The sequence below is a fragment of the Macaca thibetana genome, chromosome 9 (assembly GCF_024542745.1).
Source record: "Macaca thibetana thibetana isolate TM-01 chromosome 9, ASM2454274v1, whole genome shotgun sequence".
Taxonomy (NCBI): Eukaryota; Metazoa; Chordata; class Mammalia; order Primates; family Cercopithecidae; genus Macaca; species Macaca thibetana.
The window spans coordinates 60239904-60261542 of record NC_065586.1 but is presented as its reverse complement, the minus strand read 5'-3'; the positions used below and the strand labels follow the sequence as shown (position 1 = coordinate 60261542).

General features: G+C 38.6%; 2 protein-coding genes across 6 annotated transcripts in view; one reads left to right on the top strand and one right to left on the bottom strand.

Annotated features, from left to right (window-relative positions):
• Positions 1–21639, top strand: part of NUDT13 (nudix hydrolase 13) — a 67028-nt gene that overhangs the window by 34933 nt on the left and 10456 nt on the right. Inside the window, exon 9 of one of the 2 annotated variants that reach the window (XM_050803511.1) lies at positions 5663–6279. The exons of the other annotated variant lie outside the window; for it this stretch is intronic. Coding sequence (XP_050659468.1) covers positions 5663–5689 — 27 coding nt within the window. The 3' untranslated portion in view covers positions 5690–6279. Of the gene's footprint in view, positions 1–5662; positions 6280–21639 lie in introns of those variants that run through there. 2 annotated transcript variants of the gene reach the window in all.
• Positions 1–21639, bottom strand: part of ECD (ecdysoneless cell cycle regulator) — a 59668-nt gene that overhangs the window by 37115 nt on the left and 914 nt on the right. For 2 of the 4 annotated variants that reach the window (XM_050803427.1, XM_050803428.1), the window contains exons 2-9: positions 18163–18380; positions 14863–14980; positions 11030–11117; positions 10737–10915; positions 8810–9002; positions 6830–6958; positions 4532–4660; positions 2529–2614 (exon numbers count right to left, since the gene is read on the bottom strand). In XM_050803427.1, the coding sequence (XP_050659384.1) occupies positions 2529–2614; positions 4532–4660; positions 6830–6958; positions 8810–9002; positions 10737–10915; positions 11030–11117; positions 14863–14980; positions 18163–18367 (1127 nt within the window). In that variant the 5' untranslated portion in view covers positions 18368–18380. The remainder of the gene's footprint in view (positions 1–2528; positions 2615–4531; positions 4661–6829; positions 6959–8809; positions 9003–10736; positions 10916–11029; positions 11118–14862; positions 14981–18162; positions 18381–21639) is intronic. The other 2 variants (XM_050803430.1, XM_050803429.1) reach the window with 1 other exon arrangement.

Below are 21639 nucleotides of genomic sequence, written 5' to 3'. Positions count from 1 at the left end.
GTCCCTCACAACAAATTATCAGATTTAAAATGTCAGTAGCACTAAGGTTGAAAAATCCTAAATCAGATATATGTAAATATAGTTAATCTCTGGTTAACTACTAGATAGGCTATCATATAAATAAACTGCAATTCATTTATCCATTATTGATGGATACTTCGGTTGCTTGTAATTTTTCACTATTACAATCTCTAATAAATTGGGAGAAAGTCTATGATATTATGTGTAGGAGCTAAAAACAATTCTGAACTGAGAGATAGAGAGCAGAATAATGGTTGGCTGGGTTCTGTGGCTCACACTTGTAATCCCAGAACTTTGAGAAGCCAAGGCAGGAGGATCTCTTAAATCTAGGAGGTCAAGATTGCAATGAGCTATGACTGTACCACTGTACTCCAGCCTGGGCAACAGAGTGAGACTCTGTAAAAATAATAATAATGAAATAAAAAAGGTAGAATGATGGTTACCAGAGGCTGGGAAGGGTAGCAGAGAGCGGGGGGAAAAGAGGGAATAGTTAATGGTTACAAAAATTAGTTAAATAGAAGGAATAAGAGCTAGTGTTTGCTGCTCTGCCTATGGAATAGCCATTCTTTATTTCTTTACTTTCTTAATAAACGTACTTTCACTTTACTCTATGGACTCGCCCCAAATTCTTTCTCGCACGAGATCCAAGAACCCTCTCTTGGGGTCTGCATCTGGACTCCTCTTTAGTAACATCTTCCTGGCAAATCCCAAAAAATATTTTTAAAAAAATTAAAAAGAGCTAGTGTTTGGTAGCACAAGAGGGTGACTACAGTTAATAATAATTTATTATATAGTTCCAAATACCTTTAAAAAATTGAATAACTAAGAATTTTCCCAACACAAAGAAATAAATGCTTGAGGTGATGGAAAGCTTAATTACCCCGATTTGATCATTATACATTGTATGCCACATGGACATTATACATGTAATCACGTGTACCCCATAAATATGTACAACTAGTATGTAGCCACAATAATTAAAAATAAAAAATTAATGACTGGGTGCATTGGCTCACGCCTGCAATCCCAGCACTTTGGGAGGCCAAGGTGGGTGGATCACCTGAGGTTAGGAGTTTGAGACCAGTCTGGCCAACATGGTGAAACCCTGTCTCTACTAAAAATACAAAAATTAGCCAGACATGGTGGTACGTGCCTATAGTCCTAGTTACTTGGGAGGCTGAGGCAGGAGAATCACTTCAACCCGGGAGACGGAGGACTGTACTCCAGCCTGGGCGATTAAGTGAGGCTCTGTCTAAAAAAATAAAAATAAAAAATAATAACAATAAATGAAAAAAAGTGAAAATGAAAGGTAAATCTAAAATAAAAGTCTACGATATTAATTCAGCTATTTTTTTTTTTTTTTTTTTTTTTTTTTTTTTTTTTTTTTTGAGACGGAGTCTCCCTCTGTCTCCCAGGCTGGAGTGCAGTGGCGCAATCTCCACTCACTGCAAGCTCCGCCTCCCGGGTTCACGCCATTCTCCTGCCTCAGCCTCCCGTGTGGCTGGGACTACAGGCGCCCGCCACCGCGCCCGGCTAATTTTTGTATTTTTAGTAGAGACGGGGTTTCACCGTGTTAGTCAGGATGGTCTCGATCTCCTGACCTCGTGATCCGCCCATCTCGGCCTCCCAAAGTGCTGGGATTATTCAGCTATTTTTTAAAAACCACAAACATTGGAAATTCAACAACAGGTCTGGAGGGAGATGGAAGTTTGGTTTTAAACTGTTTAAAATTTATCCTGGTGTGCAGAATGGGAGCCTCTCCTGCAACATAAATTAAAATGTTGGAGGACATTTAAGCTACTTGTAATTTTTTCCCCAACAGTAAAAAACAGTTGAGTAAATTATGGGGGTACATCCATTTGCTGGAATATTGTGCAGCTTTTTTTTTTTTTTTTTTTTGAGACGGAGTCTTGCTCTGTCACCAGGTGCAGTCTCAGCTCACAGCAACCTCTGCCTCCTGAGTTCAAGCAATTCTGCCTCAGCCTCCCAAGTAGCTGGGACTACTGGCGCACGCCGTCGTGCCCGGCTAATTTTTGTATTTTTAGTAGATACAAGGTTTCACCATGTTGACCAGGATGGTCTCAATCTCTTGACCTCGTGATCTGCCTGCCTTGGCCTCCCAAAGTGCTGGGACTACAGGCGTCAGCCACTGTGCCTGGCCATATTGTGCAGCTTTTAAAAATTATGTTTATAAAGACATAATTTTTCCATAATTGCCATGGAAAATGTGATATCATAATGAGTAAAATTACACAGAGGAGGATGCAAAATTTCTTTCGTTGTTTTTTTTTTCTTTTTTGAGGCAGAGTCTCACTCTGTCATCCAGGCTACAGTGCAGTGGTGTGATCACTTGAGTCCAGGAGGTGGAGGCTGCCAGCCTGTGTGGCAGAGTGAGACTCCATTTCAAAACAATAAACAAGTAAGAATAATAAATAAACAATAAATAAAACATAAAAAGAACTACCTAAATACCAATCTTTGTAGTAGGAGTCTTAACAATAACTCACCTTTCTGGCCGGTTTACTGAGAGCTGGAAGTAATTCTCTGCCATTTCTAGCCTTTCCCGGTACTGAACAGAACCTTCTATCAGTCCCTTAAAAAAAAAATGGTCTTCAGAACATTGCTCACAAGTCGTCATGAAAAAAATGTGTTCACCAGCAACTTTCAGGCAGGCAGCAAATAGTCTACTACTCAGGAATCACGTGTCCCAAGTCCTAGGCCCTGATTTGTCATTAATGGGCCTGTTTGAGCTCCAATTTCTTCAAATGAGGGGACTCGGCTAGATGTAGTGATTCCTAATCTTTTTCACCATTAAGGGCCTATTTCCAGTTTGGAGAGTTTTCTACCATTTTCTTTTAAGATATAATTGGCTGGGTGTGATGGTTCACACCTATAATCCCAACACTTTGGGAGGATGAGGTGGGCAGATTGCTTGAGCTCAGGAGTTCAAGACCAGCCTGGGCAACATGGTAAGACCCTGCCTCTACGGAAAAAAAAAAAAAAAGTTAAAGATATAACTGATTAACTAGTAATTCACAAAACAAAGTACAGAAAGTTTGCCAAGTAGAATAAAAAATGGCAAAATCCCACCACTACTATCATTTGTGTTTTCTAAATGCATATTTATAGTGATAGTCATACTTAGTATTTTACATTTTTTAAGAATATACTGGCTGGGCACTGTGGCTCATGCCTATAATCCCAGTACTTTGGGAGGCGAGCTGGAAGGATCACTTGAGGACATGAGTTTGAGACCAGCCTGGGCAACATAGCAAGACTTCGACTCTACTAAAAAGAAGAAAAAAAAAATCATTAGCTAGGCATGGTGGCACATGCCTATAGTCTCAGCTCTTTGACAGGCAGAGGCAGGAGGATCACTTGAGCCCAGGAGTTCAAGGCTGCAGTGAGCTATGATCCTACCACAACAATCTGGCTTGCATGACAGAGCAAGACCCTATACAACAACAATAACAACAACAACAGTAATAGCCGGGCATGGTGGCTCATGCCTGTAATTCCAGCACTTTGGGAGGCCAAGGCGGATGGATCACCTGAGGTCAGGAGTTTGAGACCAGCCTGGCCAACATGGTGAAACCCCATCTCTACTAAAAATACAAAAATTGGCTAGATGTGGTGGTGTGTGCCTGTAATCCCAGCTACTCAGGAGGCTGAGGCTGAGGAGAATCCCTTGAACCTAGGAGGCAGAGGTTGTAGTGAGCCGAGATTGTGCCTTTGCACTCCAGCATGGGAGGCAAGAGCAAAACTCCGTCTCAAAAAAAGAAAAAAACAAAAACGAAAACAAAAACCACCATATATATGCTACAGTATCTTAAGTACTTTTTGTATTGCTATGACATCTTTATCATCATCATATTCTTAGGGACTTTTCTACTTCTTGGATATTTCCTTTAAAAAGATTATTCAAAGTGAAGGTTCCAAGTCTGAACCTTTCTATACCTCTTGGAAGACACTACCAAATTACTTTCCAATTAAGATTCTACCAATTTGCAATGTTACCAGCAAGGTATAGGAGTATTATTTTTACCATACTCTTGACAGCACAGAATATCATTCATATCCTTTTGTACATACATGAAAGACATTCTTCATTACTATGTTCATATGTGTATCTTTACTACTTGTGAAGTTGAATATTTTAAGAGAAATTTACTAGATATCTTTTAATAATTTTTAAAATCCACACCTTTGCTAATTTTCCTATCTGGTGTTTTTGTGTTTGCATTATCAAGTTTTTGCAAGTTGTTTTATCTGGTACAAATAATCACTTTCATCATTTAGTACCAACAGTATTAATTCTCCTCTAATACTGGAAACAGTTCATAGACACCTCCTTCATTAGCACCTGAATACCACTGAACTAGAAAGGTCTGCTTTAACTCTAGCTTCCATAATTATGTCACACATTTAAATATGGACTATAGGACTTTAAGTCACTGGCTTGATTTTCCCTGGATTGTATACTTACCAACAAATACTTTCCAAGTCCTACCTTAAAGTAATCATTCTTTTTCAGACTTGCAAGGAAACTGGCCCAGAGTGGTGAGGCAGTCACAAGGGATTTCTTGCAATCAGAAAAATGTGGGCTACATTTGGAGCATAAGATCTCAAATCCATGAGCCTAGATGAGACAGGTAGAATTTTTGTTACTAAGTTCCTTTTTTTCCCATATCTTATTATAACACATTACTTTCTTTCCACTGAGCCACACTCTAGAACTAGGTGACTGGATACATGGGCATTTGGACAATTATAACACTTTTTGAATTTTATGAAAAATATAAACTTATTCCCAAGTTTCTCAATCATTATAGATTACTAAAAAATAAAAGGAAAGAAAATGATATGCAACAAAGATTCCTGTTCTCTTCAAAGAGATTCCTTTTCCTGCTGATTACAAAACCAGAAATTTACATTTATTGTTTGATTATGAAAAGGGTTACAAAAGGTTTCTTGTCCAATAGAAATTATACATAAATTGAACATGATCTCAGACATAGTAAAGGGAGGAAATCACTTCATTCTAAAAGTCTTTTGATTAAAAAAATATAATAGATGCACATGGCTAAATGTGATGATCAGGGAGCTTCCCTGATCAAGCTAGACAACACCGTTACCAACTTCTTGCACATCCTTTCAGAAGTAACCTACACACTGAAGTAGGTATGTGTGTGCCTCTCTGTATGCATAGCTTTCTACTCCACCCCTTTTATTGCTCAATGGACACATACACACTATTTGACACCTTGCTTTTGACACTTAACCATATACCTTGGAGATCACTTACATGAGCACACACAAATTCATCCATCTTACTTCATGGCTAAAGCATAATTTATTCCCCTACTAATGGACATTTAAGTAGTTTCTAATCTCTTGCTACTATGAACAACGCTGTCATGAGTATGCTCCATATATGTCCTTGTATATATGTAAAATACATAGAGAATCATTTCCTAGAAGTGAAAATGCTGATCAAAAGGGTTTGTGCATTTTAAATGTTGATGGATACAGATGGTCCCCAACTTATGATGGTTTGACTTAACACTTTTTTGACTTTATGATGATGTGAAAGCAATATGCATTAGGTAGAAACCTTACTTATAATTTTTATCTTTCGCAGGCTAGCAATATGCATACTCTCTCATGATGCTGGATACACAGTGGCAGCAAGCTGCAGTTGGCAATGTGATCACAAAGGCAATCAACCAATACTGTACTCTACACTATACTGTATTCAATAAATTACAAGACATATTCCACAGTTTATTATAAAATAGGCTTTGTGTTAGATGATTTTGCCCAACTGTATGCTAATGTAAGTATTCTGAGCCCATTTAAGGTAGGCTAGGTGAAGCTATGATGTTTGGTGGGTTGGATGTATTAAACATATTTTTGACTTATGATATTTTCCATTTTTGATGGGTTTATCAGGAAGTAACCCCATTGTAAGTCAAGGAACATCTGTTTTGCCAAAATGTTCTCCTAAGGGATACAATCAACTTATATTCCTATCAACAATGTCTGAGAGTGTTTTTCTCTATATATTCTCAACAACCCAGTATGTATTATCAAGTCATTTGATACTTGCTAATAAATGATGAAAAACACTATTTTGTAGCTTTAAAGTACATTTCTTTTATTATGAGTAAGATTAAATATTTTTCGTGTGTTTAACTTAAAGGTCACCTGTATTTCCTTTCCTGTGGACTATGTTCATAGTTCCTGAACATTTTAAAATTAATTGGCTAGTATTATCTTTTTCATATTGACTTAAAGGAACACTTTATATATTAGAGAAGTCAGCTTTTTTTCATTTAGATTGCAAATATAACACTTTTTCCAGATTTGCTAACTTTTGACTTTATTTATGGAGTTTTTCTTTCCCGTGCAGAAATGCTTAATTTTTGCAAAATCAAATTTATCAGTCTTCCCTTCATAGCTTCTGGTTTCAAGTCATGCATAGAAAGGCCTTTCCTATTCAAATTATAAAAGGCTCTTTTTTTTTTCAAATTTTATACTTTTAATTTTTATGTTCAAATATTTGATCCAATTGGAATTTATTTTGGTATAGGTGTTAGGGAATCAACTTCAATTTTTCAGGTGACTTTACACTTGTCCCATCATCACTTACTAAGTAATCCATTTTTTTCATTCTAAATTGAAATGCCACATTTTACTGCATTCTTACATAAACGGTGTATTTCCGGACTTTTTATATTGTGCCACTGTTCTATTAAAAGCCCATTTACATAAAAAAAGAAAACAACATGTTCTGGCTCAATATTACCAATTTCATGCCCAATTCATGGGCTCGGTACTGGGGATCAGATGGAGGGGGCAGCCTGTATCCACTCCGCCGGTCCGGCACAAACCTTTGTTGCACCAACTGTGCATATAGACATTTAGTGAATGTGACCTGGGCATCAAGACACAAAATACATGAGTCTTTTCCTGAAATTAAAATTGTGAATATCACTTCACAGTTAAATATAATAAGAAGTCCATTTATAAGCTTCATCTTCATATGAAATGCAAAGAAAATTCAACCTATTCACTGCCTACTTGTTTTTCGTAACAGCTTTATTGAGATACAACTCACATACCATAAAATTTACCCTACTGCTGGCCAGGCATGGTGGCTCACACCTGTAATCCCAACACTTTGGGAGGCCAAGGTGGGCAGATCACCTGAGGTCAGGAGTTTTGAGACCAGCCTGGCCCATGGTGAAACCCCATCTCTACTAAAAATACAAAAATTACCCAGGCATGGTGGCGCATGCCTATATAATTCCAGCTACTCGGGAGGCTGAAGCAGGAGAATCACTTGAACCCATGAGGTGGAGGTTGCAGTGAGCCGAGATTGTTCCACTGCTCTCTGGCCTGGGCAACACAGCAAGATTCCATTGCAAAAAAAAAAAAAAAAAATGTACTCTACTGCCTACTTTTTAGTAATCACTAGTAAAATTCTTATCATTAGTTATATTATACAGCAATTAAATGGGTGGAAGATAAAGATAATTCATTTTTTTTTTTCTTTTTCTGAGACAGGGTCTTGTTCTGTTGCAGAGGCTGGAGTGCAGTGGAGCAATCATGGCTCACTGAAGCCTCAGGGATGGGGTTTCACCATGTTGGCCATGCTGGTCTCAAACTACTGACCTCAGGTGATCTGCCCACCTCGGCCTCCCAAACCTCCTGGGGTCAAGTAATTCTCCTGCTTCAGCCTCCCAAGTAGTGGGGATTACAGGTGCCCACCACCACAGCTGGCTAATTTTTTTATTTTTTGTAGAGATGGGGTTCATTATGTTGCCCAGTCTGGTCTCAAACACCTGGGTTCAAGTGATCTACCTGCCTTGGTCGCCCAAAGTGCTGGGATTACAGGTGTGAGCCACCATGCCTGGCCAAGAATAATTCTTAATTCCCTGGAAGAGATGAAATGTTTTATTGTCAAGAAGGAAATAATTAGGCCGGGCATAGTGGCTCATGCCTGTAACCCCAGCACTTTGGGAGGCTGAGATGGCTGAATCACTTGAGGTCAGGAGTTCGAGACCAGCCTGGCCAACATGGTAAACACTGTCTCTACTAAAAATATAAAAATCAGCTGGGCGTGTTGGGAGGTGCCTGTAATCCCAGCTACTCAGAAGGCAGGAGAATCACTTGAGCCCAGGAAGCAGAGGTTGCAGTAAGCTAAGATTGCTCTACTACATTCCATCCTGGGTGAGAAAGTGAGACTCTGTCTCAAAAAAAAAAAAAAAAAAAAAAGGAAATAATTACAGAAATAGAAAAATATGGTCAAAAATAGCTATGAAACATTGAGTATAAAATGGGGAGGCAGGTCTCTTGAAAATTTCCTTCACTGGGTGCAAGAAAAGAAAAAAATGTGTATAGTTTGAGCATCCCAAATGTAAATATCTGAAATCTAAAATGTTCCAAAATCCAAAACTTTTTGAGTCCCAATGATATGCTCAAAGTTTTGAGATTTCAGAATTTTCAGATTTGGAATGCTCAACTAGTAAGTATAATGCAAATATTCCAAAATCCAAATAAATCTGAAATCTGAAATACTTCTGGTCCCAAGCATTTCAGATAAGGAATATTCAACCTATATTAACACGCTATGAAGAAACAGAATATTTCCTTTTTCTTTCTAGAGAACAATTAAAGTAATGTTTCATTCACTGAGCACTGAGAAATGTAAAAAGAGAAAAATAATAATGTTTCAACTCTGTTTCCAGTAAGAGAAACTAAATGACCAAGATAGAAATCTTACCGATGTCATTATTCGTGTTTCAGGCAAGAATGTCTTGAAAACACGACAGGCTCGCAGGTCAATAGGGTCTCGTAGGTAAAATGCCTGGACTGCTGCAGACACCAATCTGGGGCGCTGCTTTAGCACTGCCACAATGCCAGCTGGAAGGAAGCAGTGTGCTCGATGAAGGGAGACCTGAATTTTTTCTGGGTACCTGGGACAGGTAACATAATTACTTTCATTTTACAGTATATAAATACCTAGAATTCTTATACCATTCACATTCTTTTTGACATCTTCTCTTTGTTCATCGAGAGCAGTATGTAGAGAGTGACAAGAGAGATGAAAAAAGATACTGTATATACACTTAATACTATAAGAAAGAAGAAAGGGAAAGAAAAAAGTAGGAAGAAATGGAAAATAAAGAAAAGGGATTATGGTAGCTCAATAAAAACAAAACAACTTTGGGAGGCCGAGGCGGGTGGATCACTAGGTCAGGAGATTGAGACCATCCTGGCTAACATGGTGAAACCCTGTCTCTACTAAAAATATAAAAAATTGGCTGGGTGTGGTGGGACATGCCTGTAGTCCCAGCTACTCAGGAGGCTCAAAACAAAACAAAACAAAAAAACCAATTATACTTTGGAATAAACATAAAATCAGAGTTTATTTTTCTAAAATAATGGTGCAAAGTATGCTGAAGCTAAAAGAGATTTTTATTTTTTATTTATTATTATTTTTGAGACAGAGTCTTACTCTGTCACCAGGCTGGAATGCAGTGGTGCAACCTCGGCTCACTGCAACCTCCGCCTCCCTGCAACCTCCACCTCCTGGGTTCAAGTGATTCTCTTGCCTCAGCCTCTCCAGTAGCTGGGACTACAGGGGCCTGCCACCATGCCCGGCTAATTTTTTGTATTTTTAGTAGAGATGGCGTTTCACCATGTTGGCCAGGATGGTCTCGATCTCTTGACCTCGTGATCCACCTGCCTTGGCCTTCCAAAGTGGTGGGATTACAGGCGTGAGCCACTGCACCCGGCCAAAAAGATTTTTAGTATTGTTAATACCTGAATGGTGCTTACTATTTAATAGGCACCCAAATTTGAATGGATGAACTAATATGTTATTAAGCTAAGACTTTCTTTTCTGAATAAAACTTCAGCTTTAAATAAAGCTGACATAGGTCAAAGAATTCTGACATAGGTCAAAGAATCCCATATATAGACCCAAAACAACAGAAAAAACCTGAGCACCTTGTTTGGGCTCCATTAGGTTTCTACTTTTTATTTATTTATTTATTTTTTTGAGACGGAGTCTAGTGGTGCGATCTTAGCTCACTGCAACCTCCGCCTCCCGAGTTCAAGCGATTCTCTTTGCCTCAGCCTCCAAAGTAGCTGGGATTACAGGAACCTGCTATCACGTCCCGCCTTTTTTTTTTTTTTTTTTTTTTTTGTATTTTTAGTAGAGATGGGATTTCATTATGTTGGCCAGGCTGGTCTTGAACTCCTGATCTCATGATCTGCCCTCCACTTAGCCTCCCAAAGTGCTGGGATTACAGGCGTGAGCCACCGCTCCAGGTCCAGGAAGTTTCTATTTTTAAAGGTCTCAAATTTTTTACCCATGGATATAGCTAACACTTAGCCACAATATCTAAGGTGTATAAATGCAAAAATATTGGGACAAGATTGTAACACTTCTGAATGGGAATTTAAAGATGTATCTATTGCCCCCGTTTAAAATCTCTAAGTTTAATGTATTAGTCTATTCCATAAAGAAGAATGAAGACAAAATGAAAATTAGCATTAATCTAGGTGAAAGATATTTTACAGTCAAAGAAAGACTGATCAACTCCAACAGAGCTTTAAGGAAAACAAACAAAAATCAAAGAAAGACTGAACTACACGAAACCAAAAGGTTCCTTAATTAGCAATGTAAGTGATATTTTTCTTACCCTCTGATGCGCCTACTCACAGCAGCTCGTATAGATTCTGAAGCAAGTATTTTTTCTGGATGTGCTGCGATTATATTCAATGCTTGTGGAATTGTTGGGGGTGTGGTGGGTAACCAAGATTCCGCTCCAGGTTTTCTTGGTGCAGGAATAATACACAATTCTCCATGGTGGAAAAATACCTGCAAATGGTACATTTTAATTTTCATAGTGGGCACTGGCAAACTGTAGGTACATATGAATGTAATGCAGCATGATTTCATCTCTACAAATTTTCTAAACTTGCATATACTTACCCTATTGGTGCTATTATCAGGATCCAACCATTTAGGGAGAAAGTCAGCAGCTTCTATTAACAAGAATTCACCATCATTGTCTTCAATCCTAATGCAAGAAAATTTCCAATTTTGCATTCAAAAAGCACATATCTGCTAGTAACCAGAACAGTTTTATTCTAATACATTTTCCTCTTCATCTTAGTAAATATTTGAATAGGTACTATGTGCAGATGGCTATAAGAAAGCAAAATGTTTAAGATAACATTAAGCACTGAAGGAGACAATAAGATTGTAAGGAGGAGTTGAAGGTAGAGATAAGGAGAGAAGATAAGCAATTTACATAAAGAAATATTAGACAAAAATATGAAAATATACAAAGTACTATAGGGTTCCAAAAGCAAAAAAAACATATAGCTGAGATTAGAAAAGCCTTCATGTAGGAGGTGTTATTTGGGCCTGAAAAGATAATTATTTCTGACTCATTTGCATTACTTTTTTTCTTATTTTTGAGACGGAGTCTCGCTCTGTCACCCAGGCTAGAGTGCAGTGGTGTGATCTCGGCTCACTGCAACCTCCACCTCCTGTGTTCAGGCGATTCTCCTGCCTCAGCCTCCCGAATAGCTGGGATTACAAGTGCCCACCACCATGCCCAGCTAATTTTTGTATTTTTAGTAGAGACAGGGTTTTGCCATGTTGCCCAGGCTGGTCTCAAACTCCTGACCTCAAGTGATCCGCTTGCCTCAGCCTCCCAAAGTGCTGGGGTTACAGGTGTGAGCCACCATGCCCGGCCTGCAACACTTTTTAAAATTTTACTTTTAAAAATAGGTTATACATTCACATGGTTAAATTTTTTAAAAAATATATTAAAATTTACATGGCCAGGCATGGTGGCTCACGCCTGTAATCCCAGCACTTTGGGAGGCCAAGGTGGGCGGATCACCTAAGGTCAGGAGTTCAAGACCAGCTTGACCAACATGAAGAAATCCCGTCTCTACTAAAAATACGAAAAAAAATCAGCCAGGCATGGTGGCGCATGCCTGTAATCTCACTTACTCGGGAGGCTGAGGCAGGAGAATTGCTTGAACCTGGGAGGCGGAGGTTGCGGTGAGCCGACATCGCACCATTGCACTCCAGCCTGGGCAACAAGAGCAGAACTCCGTCTAAAAAAAAAAAAAAAAAAAGTTGCAAAATGAAAAAGTTTTCCTCCTACTTTTGTCCCTATCTGCTCAACCCTACACGCATCACTGCTGTTTCTTGTATATCCTTCTAGAGTTTGCTTACACATAATCTAGCTATATAAATATATATTTATATTTTCTCCCTGTTTTACACAAGACATAGCATATTTTCTATACTGTTATATACCGTTCTAGCTCTATACTTCTATTTTTATTATTTTATTTTATTTTTGAGACAGAGTCTCACCCTGTCGTCCAGGCTGGAATTAGTGGTGCAATCACACTCACTGCAACCTCTACTTCCTGGGCTCAAGCGATTCTCCTGCCTCAGCCTCCCGAGTAGCTGGGACCACAGGTATGGGCCACCACACCTGGCTAATTTTTTGTATTTTTAGTAGAGATGGGGTTTCACCATGTTGGCCAGGCTCGTCTGGAACTTCTGACCTCATGTGATGCTTCTGCTTCAACCTCCCAGTGCTGGGATTACAGGCGTGAGCCACCGCCCCAGGCCTACAATGTATTGTGTTCTTGAAACTTGCTAAGGCAGTAGATTTTAAATGTTCTCACCATACACAAAACAGTAAGTATGTGAAGTAATGTATGTTATGAGCTCAATTCAGCCATCCTACTATATATATATATATTTCTTTTTTTTTTGAGACAGGAGTCTCGCTCTGTCGCCCAGGCTGGAGTGCAGTGGCCGGATCTCAGCTCACTGCAAGCTCCGCCTCCCGGGTTTATGCCATTCTCCTGCCTCAGCCTCCCGAGTAGCTGGGACTACAGGCGCCCACCACCTCGCCCGGCTAGTTTTTTGTATTTTTTGTTGTTGTTGTTAGCCAGGATGGTCTCGATCTCCTGACCTCGTGATCCTCCCACCTTGGCCTCCCAAAGTGCTGGGATTACAGGTGTGAGGCACCGTGCCCGGCCAATATATATGTATTTCAAGACAACATGTTATACATAATAAATATACACAATTTTTATTTGTCAATTTTAAAAATAGCCTTCATGCAGTGGTTCACACTTGTAATCCCAGCACTTTGGGAGGCTGAGGCGGGTGGATCACTTGAGGTCAGGAGGTTGAGACCAGCCTGGTCAACATGGTGAAAACTTGTCTCTACAAAAAATACAAAAATTAGCCAGGTGTGGTAGTGCACGCCTATAGCCCCAGCTACTCAGGAGGATGAGGTATGAGAATCGCTTGAGCCCAGGAGGCAGAGGTTGCAGTGAGCCGAGATTGTTCCACTGCAGTCCAGTATGGGCAACAGAGTGAGACGCTGTCTCAAAAAAATAAAATAAAATGAAATAAAATAAAGCACAGTGGCATGTGCCTGTAGTACCAGCTACTCGGGCGACTGAAGCAGGAGGATGGCTTGAGCCCAGGAGTTCAAGTCCAGCCCGGGCAAAACAGTGAGACCCTGTCTTTAAAAAACTAAATAAATAATAAGTAAACTTAAAAATTTTAAAATTTTAAATAAATGTATTTAAAGATAAAGATAAAATGAGTTATCACTTAGATTTACATCCTGAAGTATTTAAGGATCAAATGACAGCCACAGATCAAATAATGATGACCATGAGTTGGTAATTGTTGAAGCTGGATAATGGGAACATGTAGGTTCATTCTCTCTACTTTAATGTATGCTTAAAATTTAAATACTAAGTTTTCAAAGGTTTTTTTTTCCCCCTTCTCTTTTGTTCTGTTGGGAAAGAGGTTGGTTGGGTAAAAAAAGATCAGAATTTGGGTGCTGACTAGGAAAACTAGGATAAAATATAAGTGGGCGGAACGCCCTCTGCTGGCAATACGTGGTAATTACAGAAAACTCGGGTCCCATTTTTAACGGTGTTACCTACTTAGCTTCCTATACGATTGTTCACTGACTTCTCTTTAAATTGTTTCTGTGTATGAGTTCTCAAAAAATATAGCTATGGTCTAGTACAGGAATACACATTTAAAAATATGTGAAATATGTATGCATGTGTATGAATGGAATTTTATTTTTCAAAGATTCATAAGGAATTTAATGGTGATTACTTCTGGGAAGCAGAGCAGTAGAACCCTTTGTATCATCTGAATTTTGTTTACCACATGTATTTGTTTTTTCATAATTAGAATTTTAAAAAGAAAACCTAAAATAAGTAGGTTTTATTTGAAATCTTTTGGAAGTTGAACTCTTTGATACTACCTTAATTCTTTCTCAAGAAAAGGAAGTCACAAGAGAAGAGAAAGAAAATACAGATAAGGCTGGGCATGGTGGCTTATGCCTGTAATCCCAGCACTTTGGGAGGCCGAGGTGGGTTGATCACCTGAGGTCAGGAGTTTAAGACCAGCCCGGCCAACATGGTAAAACCTTGTCTGTACTAAAAACACAAAATTAGCCAGGCATGGTGGCACACGCCTGTAATCCCAGCTACTTGAGAGGCTGAGGCAGGAGAATCGCTTGAACCCGGAAGGTGGAGGCTGCAGTGAGCCAAGATCACACCACTGCACTCTAGCCTGGGCGACAGAGCAAGACTCTGTCTCAGAAAAAAAAAAAAAAGCACAGATACTTTTCAAATCTGTACAATTTCCAGCAGACTACAGGAGAAAAATAAATTATTAAATATATAAAAATGTAGTCACACTGTTTCAGTAATAGAATTCTTTTAGAATAATTAAAATAACTACAATACCTTGCTACTAACTCTGGAAATTCCTTTGTGATCTGCTTTATTACATAAACAATAAACCATTCATCCTCAATATTATCCCCAAACTTTGTCACGCCAAACATATGAGCAGGAACACTTCCTAAAAACAAGAGAAAAGCAACCATGTAACCAGATAAATTTGTTACTGCAAATAAAATGCACATAATCATTCAATTGAATAAACATTCATTGACTGATTGCTCTAAGTACTAGGGAGCAGGGGTTGCACTCCTGAAGAAGAAGCCTACTCCTGAGGAGCTCAGGGTAAAACAAGACAACCAAATGATCTCAAAACAAGATAATGAACTCTAGAACAGGGGTATGCAGTAAGGCCTATGTGAGTATAAAGGAGGGGATATCTGTGCTATGCTTGCCTGGAGGAATGACAAGAGGTGAGCTTTCCAGAAAAATAGAAAAGCATGTACAAAGGCACAAAGGCATGCTGTACAAAGTATGTATGTATAGAGTATTCTGGGAATACCACGACGCTAGATTTGGATGGAGCACAAGTTTTCAAACATGTGCACTATTCACAAATACATGGAAACTAAACAACACTCTCTTGGAATAAAGCACAGGGAAATTAGAAAATATCTTGGGACGAATGAAAATGAATGCACATCATACCAAAACTTTAAGGAATTCAGTGAAAGCAGTGCTAAAAAGGAAGTTTGTAGGTGTGAAAGACCTCAAATTAACAACCTATACCTCAAAAAAACCAAAACAAAACAAAAAATAAAAACTAAACCCAAACCTAGCATACGGAAAATAATAAACATTACAGCAGAGATAAATAAAATAGAGACCAGAAAAAATAACAGAAAAACAAAACAACTGAGTTGGGTTTTTTTGAAAAGATTGACAAACTATTAACTTGATTAACCAGGAATAAGAGCAAATACTCAAAAAACTAAAATCGGAAATCAAAGAGGAGACAGTACAACTTATGTCATAGAAACAAGAAAGATATAATTCTATGAACAATGGTATACCAGTAAGTTGGATAATGTAGAAGAAATCGACAAGTTCCTAAAAATACACAACCTGGATCAAGAGAAATACAAAAATCTGAACAGATCTATAACTAGTAAGGAGATTGAATCAATAATCCAAAAGCTCCTAACAAAGAAAAGCTGGCTTCACTGCGGACCTCTTCCAAACATTTAAAGAATTTGACATCAATCCTCAAAATCTTCCAAAAAAAATAAAGGGGAGGGAATTCCCAAATCCCTTCTGAGGCCAGCATTACCCTAACACCAAAGCCAGACAAAGACAATATAAGAAAACTGTAGATCAATATCCTTGATGAATATCAATGCAGAAATTCTTAACAAAATATCAGCAATCTGAATTCAACAGCACATTAAATAGATTATTCACCATGACCAAGTGGGATTTATTCCTGAGATGCAAGGATGGTTCAACACATGAAAATCAATGTACAGTAATATCCCACATTAACAGAATGAAGGTCAAACAAGTGCATTACAGAGTGTCTCAAGAGTTGCCATGGCAAACAATAGGTAGAAGAACAGCCCAACCAACTCTTCTTCTCCCCACCCCAGATCTCAAGTTGCTTCAACTAGAGAATACAATTAAAGTAACTGTTTTTGTCTATATTAGACTTCGATTTAAATTTCATCTTGAAGCAATGGGAACTACTGAAGGATATTAAGCAGGAGAGTGACACAATCAAGTTTGTTTTACAAACGTAATTGGCAACAGTGTGAGGAACTAGAAAGACAGGAACCAGAGAGGTAAGTTAGGAGGCTGTTGTTGTTTTTTAAATGTAGAGATAAAGAGGGCCTACACTGAAGCCAAATAGATGTAGAGAAGGGGTCATATTTTAGAAGCATTCAGGATTTAGCATCTGACTGAACATGGTGAAGTGAGGAACTGATTATGATTTTGAATTACTGACTAGCTTGGATAACTGGGTGGATGGCAATGCCATTAAACAAGATAAGAAAACAGTAAAAATGGTTTTCTAGAGACAGAGAAAGGGTTGGTTTTAGATGTGCTGCACCAATGTGACAGTGTTCTTGTCAATAAATATCATATGTATGTCAATGAATAAGAGTTCAATAAAATTAACAGTAGGGAAGATATGTAGCAATTGCTAGCCAAAAGATAAGAGATAAGCACTAAACTGAGAGTATCACAGTGATGTATACTTGTGATGTATACATGGGGGTATCTTGTGATGGTATCACAAGATGCCAGGCTCCTGATCCTAAATAAGACCTCACATAAGTCACTGTGTAAAGAGAGACTTGGTCACCTACCCATGATTTATTTTCATAAAACTATAAGAAATGACAGAACTGTAGTGTGACCAGTTCCCCACCAGGCTACTTAAGGGTATATGTCTGCTGCTTAAACTTCGAAGGCCAGCTGGCAAGCCAAAGCCATCATGCCCAGCAGAGGAGCAGGTCCTGAGAACCCAAACATTGCAGGGCATAGCTGGGAACATACCAAGGAAAACAGTATCATTGCATATACGCAGTAGGCAAAGAGCCAAAAAATGAGCTTACAAGCAGCTTAAAAATGGGAGGTGGGGCAGATTTCTGGAGCTGTCCTGATGCTGCCCAGGAGTGTCCTGTCTGTAAGTCCTAATAAACTCATGTACTTGCTAAGACAGACCTGTCCGAGTGATTCTTTGGTCTCTCCGCTCCCTCCTACTTTAATTCTGGGTTTTTCTCATAACAGGACAGAGTGCCGTATTTTGCCAGAGGTCAGATCTCAAGCACCAACAACACAGGGAAGCAATGAAGAAACCTCAAAATGCTTATAAGTGGCAAATATTAGCCATAAAGCCCAATTATTTATCTTTATAAGCCGGGCAGAGCCACTCAGATCCTCCCCAAAATGGCTATATGAAACAAGGCAGCCTACTCAACACATCAACATAAGGAATACTGAGTAACAGCAAAAAAGGAACCATAATTAAAGCCAGATACCTGAAACTGTTTAGTATAGATACTTAGATACATTATGCATAGTATAGCAACTAAAGTTCAAAAGAATAGCCATGAGTTTAATAATGTTTAGTATATGCTAATTCCTAAGGCAGATTTAGAAAGTTTTCATTAATATGATTTTTTTTAAAAACAAAGCTTTATGGCTAACTGATTATAGACAAGTATTACTTACCTAAAAAGTTTAGTGCATTAATCTCTTCCTGCCAACACTGAATGAAGTGTGGACTATTACACATACACATCACTGTTGTCAGGATAACATTAAAAGTCACACTAATCCACACAAGTAAAAGAACCTTACCTTTCCCAGGTTTATATTTGAGATTGAAAGGCTGATTCTGCCAGATGTAGGGGACCAGCATAGGTGCAAACCGAGTCATTATTCTCTCAATATACTTCTGAAGAACCTCTTCGTGTTTATCTGAGTCCCTTGATTCATCTGGTATCAGGAACAGGCAGTACTCCACTGTGTCTTCCATTGTAGCAAGCTTCATGGTTTCTTCCATTCTTCTTTGAAAACTACATTTAAAGTTCCAAAATATAAACCACATAGAACAATGCAGAAGTAACATCTGAACTCTTTTAGATGACTCTATGAACACTGTTTTCTAAAATTTAGTTAGGCCGGGCACAGTGGTTCATGCATGTAATCCTAGCACTTTGGGAGGCTGAGGCAGGCAGATCATTGGAGGTCAGGAGTTTCAGACCAGCCTGGTTGACACGGTGAAACCTCGTCTCTACTAAAAATACAAAAATTAGCTGGGTGTGGCGGCAGGCACCTGTGATCCTAGCTACTCAGGAGGCTAAAGCAGGAGAATCACTTGAACCTAGGAAGCAGAGGTTGCAATGAGCCGAGATCATGCCATTGCACTCCAGCTTGGGTGACAGAGCAAGACTCCATCTAAAATAAATAAATAAATAAATAAATAAATAAATAAAAATAAATAAATAATAAAATTTAGTTAGCCACATACCATCATCATGGTTTTTGCCTTGACCACACACCACCTACAGTAATATTTATTTAATGTTTTAAACTTCATTTATTTATTTATTTGAGTTGGAGTTTCACTCTTGTTGCCCAGGCTGGAGTGCAGTGGCATGATCACAGCTCACTGCAACCTCCACCTCTTAGGCTCAAGCCATCCTCCTACCTCAGCCTCCCAAGTAGCTGGGACCACAGGTGTGTGCCACCATGCCCAGCTAATTTTTTTGTGTATTTTCAGTAGAGGCAAGGTTTTGCCATGTTGCCCAGGCTGGTCTAGAACTCCTGAGCTCAAGCAGTTCTTCCGCCTTGGTCTCCCAAAGTGCTGGGATTACAGGCGTGAGCCACTGCACCTGGCCTAATATTATTTTTAGTGACACTTTACACTTAAAACTTTATCTTTAAAATTACGTTACAAGGAAACCTTGATATAATACAGTGAATAGAAATCCAGTATCACGTTCCCCAATTAATACGTATGTAAGAATAAAATCTTTATTTTTTATATTTTTCCTATTTTGGAAGTAAAGAATGAAATTTTTAATGTTTGCCCTTGTACTAGCAGTGGTATGTGTAACATATTTCGAGAAACACTGCACTAATATCCACTGTTTACATACTATATCAAAAACCCCAGTTCTGCCACTAATTAGCTGTGCCACTGTGGACACTTCACTTTCTCTTTCTGGGTTTTTTTCTTTAATTTAGGATAAGTTATCTACCATCTCTAAAATCTCTCCCTGCTTTAAAATTTTGTTACTTAAACTCTAAAGCATAATCTGTCTTGCTCTGCAGAATGTACATTTCTCTCTTTTATGAACATTGTATGGTGTAGAGAACTACAAAACATTCGTGTCCTGTCATCTTACCTCTGTCCTAAATTTGCCCCTTTTTCAAGTCTCATGGGATGGTAGGTATATCTTTCTTTTCTGTTTTTTTTTTTTTTTTTTTTTTTTTTCCTGAGATGGAGTCTCGCTCTGTCACCCAGGCTGGAGTGCAGTGGTGAGATCTCAGCTCACTGCAACCTCTGCCTCCCAGGTTCAAGCGATTCTTTTGCCCCAGCCTCCCGAGTAGCTGGGACTGTAGGTGCCTGCTACCACACCAGGCTAATTTTTGTATTTTTAGTAGGAATGGGGTTTTACCATATTGGCCAGGCTGGTCTCGAACTCCTGACCTTGTGATCCGCCTGCCTCGGCCTCCCACAGTGCTGTTTTTTTTTTTTCTTTTTTAATTTTGAAGAGTACATAGTAGGTGTATGTATTTGTGGGGTACATGAGATATTTTGATACAGGTATAAAATGCATTATAAGCACCTCAAGGTAAATGAGATATCCATCGCCTTAAGCATTTATCCTTTGTGTTACAAACAATCTAATTATACTCTTTTAGTTATTTTTATTAAAAAAAATTTTTTCGTAGCTAGGACGTGCTCTCATCTGAACTTTTAGTTATTTTAAAATGTACAATTAAATATTATTTACTACAGTTACCCTGTTGTGCTACCAAATACTAGTTTTCATTTGCTCTATTTTTTTGTACGCTTTAACCATCCCACTCCCCCACCAACCCTCTGCAACCCTTCCCAGCCTCTGGTAACCATCCTTCTAGTTGCTATCTCCATAGGTTCAACTGTTTTCATTTTTAGCTCCTACAAATTAGTGAGAACATTTAAAGTTTATCTTTCTGTGCCAGCCTTATTTCACTTAACATAATGATCTCCAGTTCCATCCATGTTGTTACAAATAACAGAATCTCATTTTTTCTTTTTAATGGCTGAAAAGTACTCCACTGTGTGTATGTACCACATTTTCTTCATTCATTTATCTGTTGATGGACACAGGTTGCTTCCAAATCTTGGCTACTGAGAATAGTGCTGCAATAAACATGGGAGTGCAGATATCTCTTTAATATACTGATTTCCTTTCTTTTGGGTAAACACCCAGCAGTGGGATTGCTGGATCACATAGTAGCTCTATTTTTAGTTTCTTGAGGAATCTCCAAAACTGTTCTCCATACTGACTGCACTAATTTACATTCTCATCAACAGTGTTTTCTCCAAATCCTTGCCAGCATTTGTTATTGCCTGTCTTATGGATAACAGCCATTTTAACTGGGGTGAGATGCTATCTTACTGTAGCTTTGACTTGCATTTCTCTGATGATCAATGATATTGAGAACTTTTTCATAAACCTGTTTGACATTTGTATGTCTTTTTTGAGAAATGTCTATTCAGAGCTTTTGTCCAATTTTTAATCAATTATTAGACTGCTTCCTAGAGAGTTGTTTGAGCTCCTTATATATTTTGGTTATCAATTCCTTGTCAGATGGGTAATTTGCAAATATGTTCTCCCATTCTGTGGGTTCTCTCTTCACTTTGTCGATTAATTCCTTTGCTGTGTAGAAGCTTTTTAACTTGATGTGCTCCCATTTGTCCATTTTTGTTTTGGTTGCCTCTGTTTGTGGGGTATTACTCAGGAAATCTTTGCCCACTCCAATGTCCTAGAGAGTTTCCCCAATATTTCCTTTTAGTAGTTTCATAGTTTTAGGGCTTAGATTTAAGTCTCTAATCCATTTTGACTTGATTTTTGTATATGGTGGGAGGTAGTGGGTCTGGTTTCATTCTTCTGCATATGGGTATCAGTTTTCCCAGTACCATTTATTGAAGAGACTATCTTTTCACCAATGTATGTTTTTGGTACCTTTGTTGAAAATGAATTCACTGCAGACATATGGATTTGTTTCTGGGTTCTCTATTCTGTTCCTCTTTTTATGCCAGTGCCCTGCTGTTTTAGT